At 57.6% G+C, this 13,165-nt stretch overlaps 2 protein-coding genes across 3 annotated transcripts in view; both read left to right on the forward strand.

The window, feature by feature from the left end:
* NDUFS2 (NADH:ubiquinone oxidoreductase core subunit S2) overlaps nucleotides 1-13,165 on the forward strand; it is a 349,529-nt gene that overhangs the window by 324,588 nt on the left and 11,776 nt on the right. The window lies entirely within an intron of this gene.
* The window catches only part of LOC101943016 (Fc receptor-like protein 3), a 32,512-nt gene that overhangs the window by 11,062 nt on the left and 8,285 nt on the right, over nucleotides 1-13,165 (forward strand). The window contains exons 5-9 of one of the 2 annotated variants that reach the window (XM_065573695.1): nucleotides 1,206-1,493; nucleotides 8,326-8,613; nucleotides 9,370-9,672; nucleotides 10,620-10,727; nucleotides 11,158-11,185. In XM_065573695.1, coding sequence (XP_065429767.1) covers nucleotides 1,206-1,493; nucleotides 8,326-8,613; nucleotides 9,370-9,672; nucleotides 10,620-10,727; nucleotides 11,158-11,185 — 1,015 coding nt within the window. The remainder of the gene's footprint in view (nucleotides 1-1,205; nucleotides 1,494-8,325; nucleotides 8,614-9,369; nucleotides 9,673-10,619; nucleotides 10,728-11,157; nucleotides 11,186-13,165) is intronic. The other variant, XM_065573696.1, reaches the window with a different exon arrangement.

A 13,165-nucleotide genomic window follows, 5' to 3' on the forward strand; every position in this document is an offset into this window, starting at 1 on the left:
AGTTGAGGGGATATGTGGGACTGACTCAAATAAAGGGCCTGGTTTTGCTCCCATTGGAGTCAATGGAAAAACTCCCCTTGCTACAGTGAGAGCAGGATCACAGCAGAGCCTAGACTGACTGATGGTGCCAAGTGGATCTGGGCATGTTTTTGGCAGGCAGATTAACCCTCATGTGTCAGGGCTGAAGCCGATTTGACTATCAGCGACCAGGCTGGGTCCTGCGATGAGGGCAGATGATCCCCCAGCTGCAGGTTCTGACTGTGACGGGATCCCCAGAGTGCAGCCTGGGACTGTGGGACCACTGAGCCCCCTAACTCTCCAGCCTGGGCTGTCTCTCACAATGCTTTGCTAGTGACAAGCAGCAAACCCTTCCAGATGCTGTGATCACTCAGCCCAACAGCATGTGAAGCCTCCCACCCAGCTAGATTGCATGAATGCTCCCAGAGCCACTGGGGTTATTTAGTCTGCAGAAGAGAAGAGTGAGGGGGGATTGGATAGCTGCTTTCAACTACCTGAAAGGGGGTTCCAAAGAGGATGGAGCTCGGCTGTTCTCAGTGGTGGCAGATGACAGAACAAGGAGTAATGGTCTCAAGTTGCAGTGGGGGAGGTCTAGGTTGGATATTAGGAAACACTATTTCACTAGGAGGGTGGTGAAGCACTGGAATGGGTTACCTAGGGAGGTGGTGGAATCTCCATCCTTAGAGATTTTTAAGGCCCGGCTTGACAAAGCCCTGGCTGGGATGATTTAGTTGGGAATTGGTCCTGCTTTGAGCAGGGGGTTGGACTAGTGACCTCCTGAGGTCCCTTCCAACCCTGATATTCTATGATTCTATGAATCACACAGAGAAAGGCAGCAGTCAAATCCCCCCAGCTCCCAGCCTTGTACCTCAGGAATATACCATCTTGCACTGCTCAAGACAAGCAGTGCGAATTTATTAATTGGTTCACCACTTCATCAATGGAAAGTGGACATACACCAGCCGTTGCAAAGCTGAGCAGATTTACCACACACATCATGTGGGCCCATGATTCATAGTGTTGTGGGCCTGGGTCTTGCATTCTGTCCCCTCCCCAAATCAATGCTGTACACACAGGACCCCTACCCTTACCTGGGGGCAGAAGTGCTGATCTGACCAAATGGCACCGAGCCCATCCCTTGGGTCACCGCATCACGTCCTGCCCTCCTTTGTCCCCCTCTCCCACAGGAATCCCGGTGTCCCGAGTCTTCCTGGAGGTCCAGCCCCTCAGGGGGCAGGTGACGGAAGGGGAGCGGCTGGTGCTGAACTGCTCTGTGACTATGGGCACGGGACCAATCACCTTCTCCTGGTACCGGGAAGACTCCAATCAGGCTCTGAGAACAGAGACTCGGAGCTCTCAGAGGATGGTCTATGAGATCCGCGCGGCCACGGAGACCGATACAGGGGAGTATTACTGCATGGCCTCCAATGGCAACGCCCCAGCACCGAGCCCAAGGGTGAAAGTTGCCGTGAAGGGTGAGTCAGGTCCCAGCTGAGTGATGTGGTGACAGGGGCTTTACCCCGCCTGGGTGGGCATGAGAGACTCTCCCTAGCCATAAGGTCAGCAGGGGGATGTTGGGGGGATACTGTTGCTGGCTTGGGCCTGCTGAGAGGGACAAGGCCTATGGCTGTAGCAGCTGGAAGCCCCAGGGAGGGACATGGCCTCCGCATGGGGCTGTGAATGGAGTTGGTTGAAATGCATTTGTCAAACTCCCCCACAGGGCAGAGAGGCCCGTCACACGCACCCCGGGGGGTACCTCTGCCGACTTCCAGCCTCCCCACCCTGCAGAGATGGGGCATGTTACACTGCGCCCTCGGGCAGGCTGCTGGCAACCGGGAGAACCAGGAATTGGGCTCTAAATGTACGAGCCTCTGCTGCCTGAGGCGAAAGCCCCAGCTTGGCAGCCACGGCTGTAGCAGTCTCAGCCACCACTAGGCGTGGCCGAGACACCAAGCTGGTGGGTGTGGGGTACGCTTGTGCCCAGGGGGATCACAGCTGGCGGGGAGGTGGCTGGGCCTAGCTGGGCCTCAGAGCAGCCTAGGGTTGCCAGGCGTCCGGTTTTAGACCAGAACGCCTGGTTGAAAAGGGACCCTGGTGGCTCTGATCAGCACCTACGACTGGGCAGTTAAAAGTCCAGTCGGAGGTGCTGCGACACAAAGGCAGGTTCCCTAACTGTCCTGGCTCCGCGTTTTGCCCCCGCCAGCAGGTCTGGCTCCTAGACGGGAGGGGCACTAGGCTCCGCACGCTGTCCCCGCCCCGAGCACCAGCTCTGCACTCCCATTGGCCAGGAACTGCGGCCAATGGGAGCTGTGGGGGCGGTGCCTGTGGGCGAGAGCACCACACAGAGCCACTTGCCACGCCTCCGCCTGGGAGCTGGACGTGCTGGCTGCTTCCTGGATACAGCACAGAATCAGGACAGGCAGGAACCCTGCCTTACCCCCGCCCCCCCACCGCTGCGCTGCTGACTGGGAGCCGCCGGAGGGAAGCCCATGCCCCAACCCCCAACCCCAGTCCTGAGCCCCCCCAAATCTGGAGCCCCCTCCTGCACCCCAAACCTCTCATCCCTGGCCCCACCCCAGAATCTGCACCCCCAGATGGAGCCCTCACATCCCCCTGCACCCCAACCTCCTGCCTCAACCTGCAGCCCCCTCCTGCACCCTGAACCCCTCATCCCCAGCCAGGGCCGGCTCTAGGTTTTTTGCTGCCCCAAGCAAAAAAAATTTTGGCTGCCCCCCACCCCAGCCCTGGGCTCTCCCCCTCCCAACTGCACCCTCCTGCTGCCCCAGCCCTGGGTCACTGGTAACTCGCTCCCAGGGAAGGTCATTCAGCAGGAATTTTGGATGTGCACAGACAGGATTGGTTCCCATGCGGTTACAGAACTGCAGTAAAGTGGAACAATTTTCAGCTTGTGTGATTGGAGGATGTCTGGATGCATATTATAAGACTGTTCTACATAAATGAGGAAAAGTTGAGGTGCCTTTATTATTCTTTTGCTCCATTCTTTGTTTCTATGGGGAATGCACTATCACGGTCTTTCTTTTAAACAAATAAAGCTAAAACTTTAAAAAAAAAAAAGCAATGGCTGTTGAAAATAGCAATTCCAGTCCTAATAACCACTGGGCAGCATTTCTTGCTCAATTTATTCTACTTTTTCTACAGCAAGTTACAGTGGATCAGTATATTTGATTTGGGGGAAATGAAGTAACAGCTGCCCAAATGGAGCTTGAGCTCTCCTGAATTTTGAGGGTGTTCAAATCTGGAAGGCAGGTGCTAGATTCCCTTTCTGAATATTAGCTATATCTGGAGAGGAAAAGTCAATTTCTGCTTCCATGGCTCAGAAGTGGAATTCCTCCTAAGTGCCTGGTACTGTATCTAAAGCTGCTCAGTCTAGCAGAGCCTCCCCTCCCTTACTTTTCATTTTAAATTCTAGTGGGATCCACATACCTCCCTTGCTAGGTTTAGTTCAGATAGAGAGGTGCACTGTCCCTTTAGTCCCCCCAATTCCTTCTTTGGGGAAGAGCCCAGGGCTGGGGCGGCAGGGGGTGCGGGTGGGGGCCAGTGCTGGGGTCGCAGGGGGTGTGGGCGAGGGGAGCCCAGGGCAGGGGGGGCGGCAAAAAACCTAGAGCTGGCTCTGTTCCTACCATTCACAGCAAGCTGCAGATTTCAGTTCCATACTCCTTTCCCACACCCCTTCCTGTTGCTAGTGGCCAAGGGAATGCTGGGAAATGTAGTTCTTTCCCTGCTCCAGGGCTGGCTCTATAGGCAGGGAGCTAACCAAGGAACTACAGCTCCCAGGGGCCCCTGTTGGTTCTTAGCTCCCATGCTGGATTCTTGTCCCCCTTTGCAAATCTGCCACCCCAAGCAACTGCTTGCTTTGCTGGTGCCTAGAGCTGGCCCTGTCCCCAGCCCCATCCCAGAGCCCGCACCCCCATATGGAGCCCTCACAATCTCCTGCACCCCAAACCTTTGCCCCAACTAGGGTGACCAGACAGTAGGGTTACCATACGTCCGGATTTTCCCGGACATGTCCGGCTTTTGGGGGCTCAAATCCCCGTCCGGGGGGAAATCCCCAAAAGCCGGGCATGTCCGGGAAAATCAGGAGGGCTCGGTGGTGCTCGGCCGGGGCCGGCGCCGGTGCGGGGCCGGGGGCATGGTGCCGGGCCGGGAACCAGTGGGGCAGTGCCGGGCCAGGGTCACAGTGCCGGGCCGGGCGCGGGGTCCGGGGAGCCGGTGAGCCGGGCCCGCGGGGCCGGGAGCTGAGGAGCCGAGCCCGCGGGGCGGGGAGCCGGGAAGCCGAGCCCGCGGGGAGCCGGGGAGCTGAGCCCGCGGGGAGCCGGGGAGCCGGGCCGGGAGCCGAGCCCGGGGGGCGGTGAGCCGGGGAGCCGGGAGCGGGGCGGGGAGCCGGGAAGCCGAGCCCGCGGGGCGGTGAGCCAGGGAGCCGGGAGCGGGGCGGGGAGCCGGGGAGCAGAGCCGCCGGGGAGCCGGGAGCCGGGCCGGGAGCCGAGCCCGCGGGGCGGGGAGCCGGGAGCGGGGCGGGGAGCCGGGGAGCCGAGCCCACGGGGCGGGGAGCCGGGAGCCGGGCCGGGAGCCGAGCCCGCGGGGCGGTGAGCCGGGGAGCCGGGAGCTGGGCGGGGAGCCGGGAGCGGGGCGGGGAGCCGGGGAGCCGAGCCCGCGGGGAGCCGGGGAGCAGAGCCCGCGGGGAGCCGGGGAGCCGGGAGCCGGGCGCCGAGCCCGCGGGGAGCCGGGGAGCAGAGCCCGCGGTGAGCCGGGGAGCCGGGAGCGGGGCGGGGAGCCAAGCCCGCGGGGCGGGGAGCCGGGAGCCGGGCCGGGAGCCGAGCCCGCGGGGCGGGGAGCCGGGGAGCCGGGAGCCGGGCGGGGAGCCGAGCCCGCGGGGCGGGGAGCCGGGGAGCCGGGCAGGGAGCCGGGGAGCCGAGCCCGCAGGGCGGGGAGCCGGGCGGGGAGCCGGGGAGCCGAGCCCGCGGGGCGGGGAGCCGGGGAGCCGGGCGGGGAGCCGGGGAGCCGAGCCCGCGGGGCGGGGAGCCGGGGAGCCGAGCCCGCGGGGCGGGGAGCCGGGGAGCCAGGCGGGGAGCCGGGGAGCCGAGCCCGCGGGGCCGGGGAGCCGGCCCGGGAGCCGGCCGGGGAGCCGGGAGCCGGGGGGGTGCGCCGGGCCGCCGGGGGCCGGCAGTGCTGGGCAGGCCGGGGGTGGTCGGCCGGAACCCCAGGGCCCGAGCCGACCCAGGCTGGAAACGCCGGGGGGCCAGGCTGGAAACACCGGGGGGCCAGCCTGGGCCGCGCCTCCTCCCCCCACACCCCCCCTTACCTGCTTCAGGCTTCCCGCGAATCAAATATTCGCGGGAAGCAGGGGAGGGGGCGGAGACTTTGGGGAGGGGGAGGGGTTGGTGCGGGGCTGGGGGCGGGGCCGGGGGCTGTGGAGTGTCCTCCATTTGGAGGCACAAAATATGGTAACCCTACCAGACAGCAAATGTGAAAAATCAGGACGGGGGTGGGGGGTAATAGGAACCTATATAAGAAAAAGACCCAAAAATCGGGACTGTCCCTATAAAATCGTGACATCTGGTCACCCTAGCCCCAACCCAAAGCCCGCTCCCACACCCTGAACCCCTCTGCCCCACCCCCCACTCTGGAGCCCCCTTCTGCACCCCAAACCACTCATAGAATCATAGATTATCAGGGTTGGAAGGGACCTCAGGAGGTCATCTAGTCCAACCCCCTGCTCAAACCAGGAACAATCCCCAACTAAATCATCCCAGCCAGGGCTTTGTCAAGCCTGACCTTAAAAACCTCTAAGGAAAGAGATTCCACCACCTCCCTAGGTAACTCATTCCAGTGCTTCACCACCCTCCTAGTGAAAAAGTTTTCCTAATATCCAACCTAAACCTCCCCCACTGCAACTTGAGACCATTACTCCTTGTTCTGTCATCTGGTATCACTGAGAACAGTCTAGATCCATCCTCTTTGGAACCCACTTTCAGGTAGTTGAAAGCAGCTATCAAATCCCCCCTCATTCTTCTCTTCTGCAGACTAAATAATCCCAGTTCCTTCAGCCTCTCCTCATAAATCATGTGCTCCAGCCCACTAATCATTTTTGTTCTGCCCAGTGCAGCAATCTGGGAGCTGACCTTGTTCATGAAGACGGAGGCAAAAAGAAGCATTTAGTACATTAACTTTCTCCACCTCCTCTGTCACTAGGTTGCCTCCCTCATTCAGTAAGGTGCCCACACTTTCCTCGACCATCTTCTTGTTGCTAACATTCCTGTAGAAACCCTTCTTGTTGCTCTTAACATCCCTTTGTCCAATCTTCCACTTCTTCTAAGCTTCTTTTTTGTCTTGAAGATCAGCAAGGATTTCACTGTTAATCCAAGCTGGTCACCTGCCATATTCACTATTCTTTCTACACATCGGGGTGGTTTGTTCCTGCAACCTCAATGAGGATTCTTTAAAATACAGCCAGCTCTCCTGGACTTCTTTCCCTCTCATATTATTCTCCCAGGGGATCCTGCCCATCAGTTCCCTGAGGGAGTCAAAGTCTGCTTTTCTGAAGTCCAGGGTCCGTATTCTGCTGCTCTCCTTTCTTCCTTGTGTCAGGATCCTGAACTCGACCATCTCATGGTCACTGCCTCCCAAGTTCCCATCCACTTTTGCTTCCCCTACTAATTCTTCCCGGTTTGTGAGCAGCAGATCAAGAAGAGCTTGGCCCCTAGTTGATTCCTCCAGCATTTGCACCAGGAAATTGTCCCCTACACTTTCCAAAAGCTTCCTGGATTGTCTGTGCACCGCTGTATTGCTCTCCCAGCGGCTATCGGGGTGATTGAAGTACCCCATGAGAACCAGGGCCTGTGATCTAGTAACTTCTGTTAGTTGCCTGAAGAAAGCCTCGTCCACCTCATCCCCTTGGTCTGGTGGTCTATAGCAGATTCCCACCATGACATCACCCTTGTTGCTCACACTTCTAAACTTAATCCAGAGACAGTTTTTCTGCAGTTTCATACTGGAGCTCTGAGCAGTCATACTGCTCTCTTACATACAATGCAACTCCCCCACCTTATCTGCCCTGCCTGTCCTTTCTGAACAATTTATATCCATCCATGACAGTACTCCAGTCATGTGAGTTATCCCACCAAGTCTCTGTTATTTCAATCATATCATAATTCCTTGACTGTGCCAGGACTTCCGGTTCTCCCTGCTTGTTTCCCAGGCTTCTTGCATTTGTGTATAGGCACTTAAGCTAACTTGCTGATTGTCCTGCTTTCTCAGTATGAGGCAGGAATCCTCCCCTCTTGCACTCTCCTGCTCGTGCTTCCTCCCAGTATCCCACTTCCCCACTTACCTCAGGGCTTTGGTCTCCTTCCCCTGGTGAACCTAGTTTAAAACCCTCCTCACTAGGTTAGCCAGCCTGCTTGCGAAGATGCTCTTCCCTCTCTTTGTTAGGTGAAGCCCATCTCTGCCTAGCACTCCTTCTTCTTGGAACACCATCCCATGGTCAAAGAATCCAAAGCCTTCTCTCCGACACCACCTGCGTAGCCATTCGTTGACTTCCACGATTCAACGGTCTCTACCCGGGCCTTTTCCTTCCACAGGGAGGATGGACAAGAACACCACTTCTGCCTCAAACTCCTTTATCCTTCTTCCCAGAGCCACGTAGTCTCACCCCCAGCTCCACCCCAGATCCCGCATCCCCATATGGAGCCCTCACAATCTCCTGCACCCCAACCCCCTGCCCCAACCCAGAGCCCGCTCCCACACCCTGAACCCCTCTGCCCCACCCCCCAGTCTGGAGCCCCCTCTTGCACCCTAAACCCCTCATCCCCAGCCCCATCCCAGAGCCTGCACCCCCAGATGGAGCCCTCACCCCCTCCCGCACCCTAACACCCTACCCCAGCCCAGTGAAAGGGTGGGGGAGAGCGAGCCACTGAGGGAGGAGGAATGTAGTGAGTGAGGGGCAGGGGATGTGGCCTCGGAGAAGGGGCAGGGCTAGCGTGTTCGGTTTTGTGCAATTAGAAAGTTGGCAACCCTAGAGCAGCCTGCTGCCTCAATGACACGAGGGGTAAATGGGCTGACGCGCCAGGTCCAGAACACGATGGTCCTTCCCTTTGAATGACCTGATATCTGTACAGGGCAGTGCCAAGGAGCCCAGCCAGGGACCCGGCCCACGGTGCTGGGCATTACACTGACAGAGCCAGGAAACACTCTCGCCCAGAGAGCTCCTAATCCTAGTGAATTCCCTGCCCCTCCTCTCAGCTCCCTGGGGTACAGGCTGAGCCCTGACCTGCCCTGATTTTCTGTCAGTTCCAGTGTCCCCGCCTCGCCTGACCGTCAGCACGGCCAGTGCCTGGGCCACCATCGGGGACGTGGTGGAGATCCGGTGCGAGTCGCCCCGCGGCTCAGCCCCCATCCTCTATCGGTTTCATCACGAGGGGGCTGCTATGGGGAACAGGACGGTCAGTTCCCGAGGGCCAGGATCCCTCGCCCTGAATGTGACATCTGAGCGGGATTCTGGGACCTACTCCTGCGAGGCTGATAATGGCATGGCCAGCGGCCCCCAGCACAGCGACCCCTTCCACCTCTCTGTGCTCGGTATGCCGGCTCCACGCGCTCCCTCGGGGTGGGGTGGGGTGGGGCAGGATCTCTGTGTGTAGACCGGGATGATGGTGGGACGAGCTGCGGTGGTGACTGTGGGGAGCGGGACATGGCAGCATCCTGACTCCCACATGTAGGGGCTCCTCCGTTCTCTGTCCCTGGTGCTTCTGTGTGGTGGGCAGGATGGACCCCACGCTGCTGACTGGGCTGTGGGACTCTGCCCTCAACCCTCCCATCGTGTTAAGCAGGGCCGGCTCCAGGCACCAGCCCACCAAGCATGTGCTTGGGGCGGCACCTGGAGGGGGGCGGCACAGCGCGGCGCTCCAGCCCGAGAGCGGGGCCGCGACTGGGCTCGCAGCCCTCCCCGCGGCGCTCCGACCGCTGGGGAGAGCAGAGCTGCGGTGGGCTCACCGCCCTCCCCCCAGCGCTCTGGCCGCCGGGATGAGCGGCGCCACGGCGGGCTTGCCGCCCTCCCCCCGGGGCTCTGGCCGCCGGGGAGAGCGGGCCCGTGGCCGGGCTCCGTGCCCTCCCCTGCTGCGCTGGGGGGGGGCGGCGGGAGGCTTTTTTGCTGCCCCAGAGCCGGCCCTGGTGGTAAGGGAGCCCCCTTGTGTGAACAAGGTCCAGACATCGCTACCTCTGGAGCCTGTTCTCTATTGCGTGGCCCAGCCTTGGTTACCCCTTTCTGGTGTGTCTGTGATGGAGCATCTCTCCACCCCCAACCCTGCTCTCAGGCTGTCTCCCTTGTGCTTGCAGTGCCTGTGTCCGGGGCCACCATTGCTGCAGATCGCATGGGGCCAGAGGTCATGGCTGGAGAAAGCCTGAATCTCAGCTGCTCGGTGGAGTCTGGCACCGCCCCCCTGTTCAAGTGGCTTCACAACGCCCAGGAGCTGGCTGCAATCTCGGGGCTCGGCCCGCCCACGGCTGTGGGGAACACGCTGTATTTCGGGTCTGTGCAGCTGGGCCATGGCGGGAATTACCAGTGCATTGCCAGCAACCAGCTCAGCCCCCAGAGAGTCTTCCAGGCCCGCAGTGAGATCCTGGCCATCACCGTGATAGGTACCTGCAGGGCTTGGCTCAGGGACAGGGGAGGGAGAGGCCAGGCTGGGATCTAGACTCAGGTCCAGTTCACATTCAGGTTCAGAATTCAGATTCCAGACCCCATCGGGATGGGATGTCCATGGGTAACCCCCTGGCCAGCGTGTGTTACATGTCCCTTCTGGGCCTGGTCCACACAGGAGCTGGGTCCGGTAAAGCCCCTCCTAGAGAGGCTTGGCTCAAGCTGTAGCAGCTCCTGCTCTCAGCTCTGGAGGTCCCCAGACCAACCCCTGGTGTGTCGGCCAAGATGGTGGCCATCACAGTGACACCAAAACCAGATGGGCTCGCCTTGTGCAGCTTTGGACACAGGCTGTGAAACTCTCACAAGATCAACTGTTCCCATGAGATTCCAGCCACGCTGGAAGGGAAGCTGGGTTTGGAGCTGACCCAGAACCAAAGCTACAGAGTTAGAGATTAAAAGGTGAGCCTCCTGCACCATAGTCCTTACCCAGAAATCAAAGGGCTCTGATGCTGGTGGTGGCCCGTTCTCTCTATTGATCCTTTCAATAGTAACCAGAACAGAGCTCCTCATTGCTAGATCCCAAAGAGCAGATCAGGGTCACTGGCCCCATGCTCTAGTTCAAATGGGAATTATTTCAAGGGCCTGTGCTGTACAGGAAGTCAGGCTCGATCACAGAGGCCCATCTGGCTTTGAAATCTATGATTTGTATAGATGGGAAAACTGAGGCACAGAGCAGGGACAGGACCTGCCCAAGGCCACACAGTGAATCAGAGGGAGAACTCAAGTGCCCTGGCTCCCAGTCTGAGGCCTGACCCATTGGACTGGGTCCTGCGCCCTGTGGTCACTGGCAGAGGTGTGGTTCAACAGGCTCAGTTGGTTTCTGGCGGGAAGTCTCTTCTCCAGGAGCAGTGTGTTTATCTGGGCATGTTCCCTTTGTCTTCTCCAGAGCACGCGAGCTCCCGGGTGGTTGTGCCTGTGACTGTCTCCTTCCTGTTCCTCCTGATGGGTGTCACTGCGGCTCTGGTGTTCTATTTCAAGTGCTGGAAGAAAGCAGGTGTGTGGCTCCTTCCACAGCGTGTGGCTATCACAATCCATCGGGTGCTCGGAAACTCATGGCCGTTTCCGAGTGTCTCTGGGAGTCTCAGCCATGCAACCGTTCCTGGGGAAAGGGAGCTTGAACTGGTCGGAGCCAGGGCAGATTCCAACGTCCTGCCAAATTCACACCATGAATTCTAGACCTTTGTCCCCACGCTTGCTCTACTATAATTTAGCTCTTTTGCCAAATCCATCCCACAGCTTTAGCCCTGAAGGCTCCTGAATGGGAAAAGGCTGATCCCTTCGGTCACATTTGGTGTCTCGTCTCCTGTAATGAATCACCCATGCCCCCTCCCTTGCATTCACTCCTCCTGAGAGCGACCCAGGCCTGATGGCCAAGGTGACACATCTGGAGAGATTAATGCACCTTTTTCTCGCTTGCTTTGCAGAAGGAATGGTTTTCAATGCCCAGGGGAGGTGAGTCGGGCACAGACGGGGGGAGGCATGTTGGGGTGTGGGGCAGGGGAAAAGGACGAGTTCAGTGTTGCTTTGATTTAAATGGGTCGTGATTTAATCAAGTGACCCGTTGATTTCAGCTCTTGGCCCTCCTGGTTGCTTCCCCTCCGTTCTATGTGGGCTCTCTGGAGCTGACTCTATATAGCACGTCCACCTGAATGCTTTGGGGCCCGATTCTCCTTTGCCTTGCACCTTGTGGGTCATTGATCCCAGTGCAATGTGGGTGTAAAGTGCCATCACATCAGAGCAGCAGCGTTTTACTGCCACACTCTGTTGGTGCAGAAGGACACACAAGGGACAGGGCAGCAGAGAAAGGTAAACATGGTACCTTTAAAAGTGAGAGCAAAGAGAACCCGGGGAATTATAAACCTATCAATCTAACTTCGATACCTGGAAAGATACTGGAACAAATAATTAAACAACCAATCTGTAAGCACTTAGAAGACAAAAGGGTAATAAGTCATAGCCAATGTGGATTTGTCAAGAACAAGTCATGCCATACCAACCTAATTTCCTTCTTTGACAGAGTTACTGGCCTAGTGGATACCCCCTCCACTAGGCCACTAACTCTGTCAAAGAAGGAAATAGAACATAAGAATGGTCATACTGGGTCAGACCAATGGCCCATCTAGCCCAATATCCTGTCTTTCGACAGTGGCCAATGCCAGGTGCTTCAGAGGGAATGAATAGAACAGGGCAATTATTGAGTGATCCACCCCCGTCATCCAGGCTAGGGACATCCAGAGCACGGGGTTGCACTCCTGACTATCTTGGCCAACATAGGCACCGACTCTGTGGTGCTCCAGGGCTGGGGAATAACTGGCTAGGCAGTAGAACTCCTGAAAAGCATCTGGGGGTTGTAGAGGATCACAGATTGGATGTGTCAACAGTGTGATGCCTTGCAAAAATGGCAAATGTCATTCCGGGAGGTATTAACAGGAGTGTTGCATGCAAGACACGGGAGATAACTGTCCTGCTCTACTCAGCACTGGCGAGGCCTCAGCTGAAGTACTGTGGCCAATTTTGAGTGCCATGCTTTAAGAAAGATGCGGACAAATTGGAGAGAGTTCAGAGGACAGCAAGAAAAATGATAAACCCTGGTTTACAAAACCTGGCCTATGAGGAAAGGTTAGAAAAAACGAGGCATGTATAGGCTTGAGAAAAGAAGACCGAAAAGATCAGTCTTCATATATGTTAAGGGCTGTTATAAAGAGGACAGTGGTCAATTGTTCTCCAGGGTCACGGAAGTTAGAACAAGATGTAATGGACTTAATCTGCAGCAAGAGAGATTTAGCTTAAATACTAGGAAAACTTTTCTATCCGTAAGGGGAGTTAAACTCTGGGAGGTTTAAGAACAGGTTGGACAAACACCTGCCAGGGATGGTCTAACTTTCCATGGTCCTGCCTCAGGGTAGCGGACTGGATTTGACCTCTCAAGGTCCCTTCCAGCCTGACATTTCTGATTCTATGATATTTTTGTACCCAACTTGACTCACCTTGAGGCAAAAGGGGAGACACCAAAGTCACAGGTTGCTCCTGAATATTTGGGCCCCCACTTGTTCAGCGGTGGAAGACAGCACAGTCACCGCCTGCTCGTTATGAGATGTAAGAACCAGTTTTTCATTACTGAAGCTGGCTTCTTCGATTTACCTGGCCTCTCCACTGTTCTCAGCTTACAGCAGTAACCTTCGTCACAGGGTGGGCAGCAGCAACATGTGGTCTGGTAGACTGCCTGGGGGGGGGGGGGGGGTGGAATCTCCATCCTTTGAGGTTTTTAAGGCCCGGCTTGACAAAGCCCAGGCTGGGATGATTTAGTTGGGGTTGGTCCTGCTTTGACCAGGGGGTTGGACTGGATGACCTCCTGAGGTCTCTTCCAACCCTGATTTTCTATGATTCTATGATTATGTCTTGGAGTCAAAATATCTGGTTCCACAAGAGAAT

The sequence above is a fragment of the Chrysemys picta genome, chromosome 20 (assembly GCF_011386835.1).
Source record: "Chrysemys picta bellii isolate R12L10 chromosome 20, ASM1138683v2, whole genome shotgun sequence".
Taxonomy (NCBI): domain Eukaryota; kingdom Metazoa; phylum Chordata; order Testudines; family Emydidae; genus Chrysemys; species Chrysemys picta.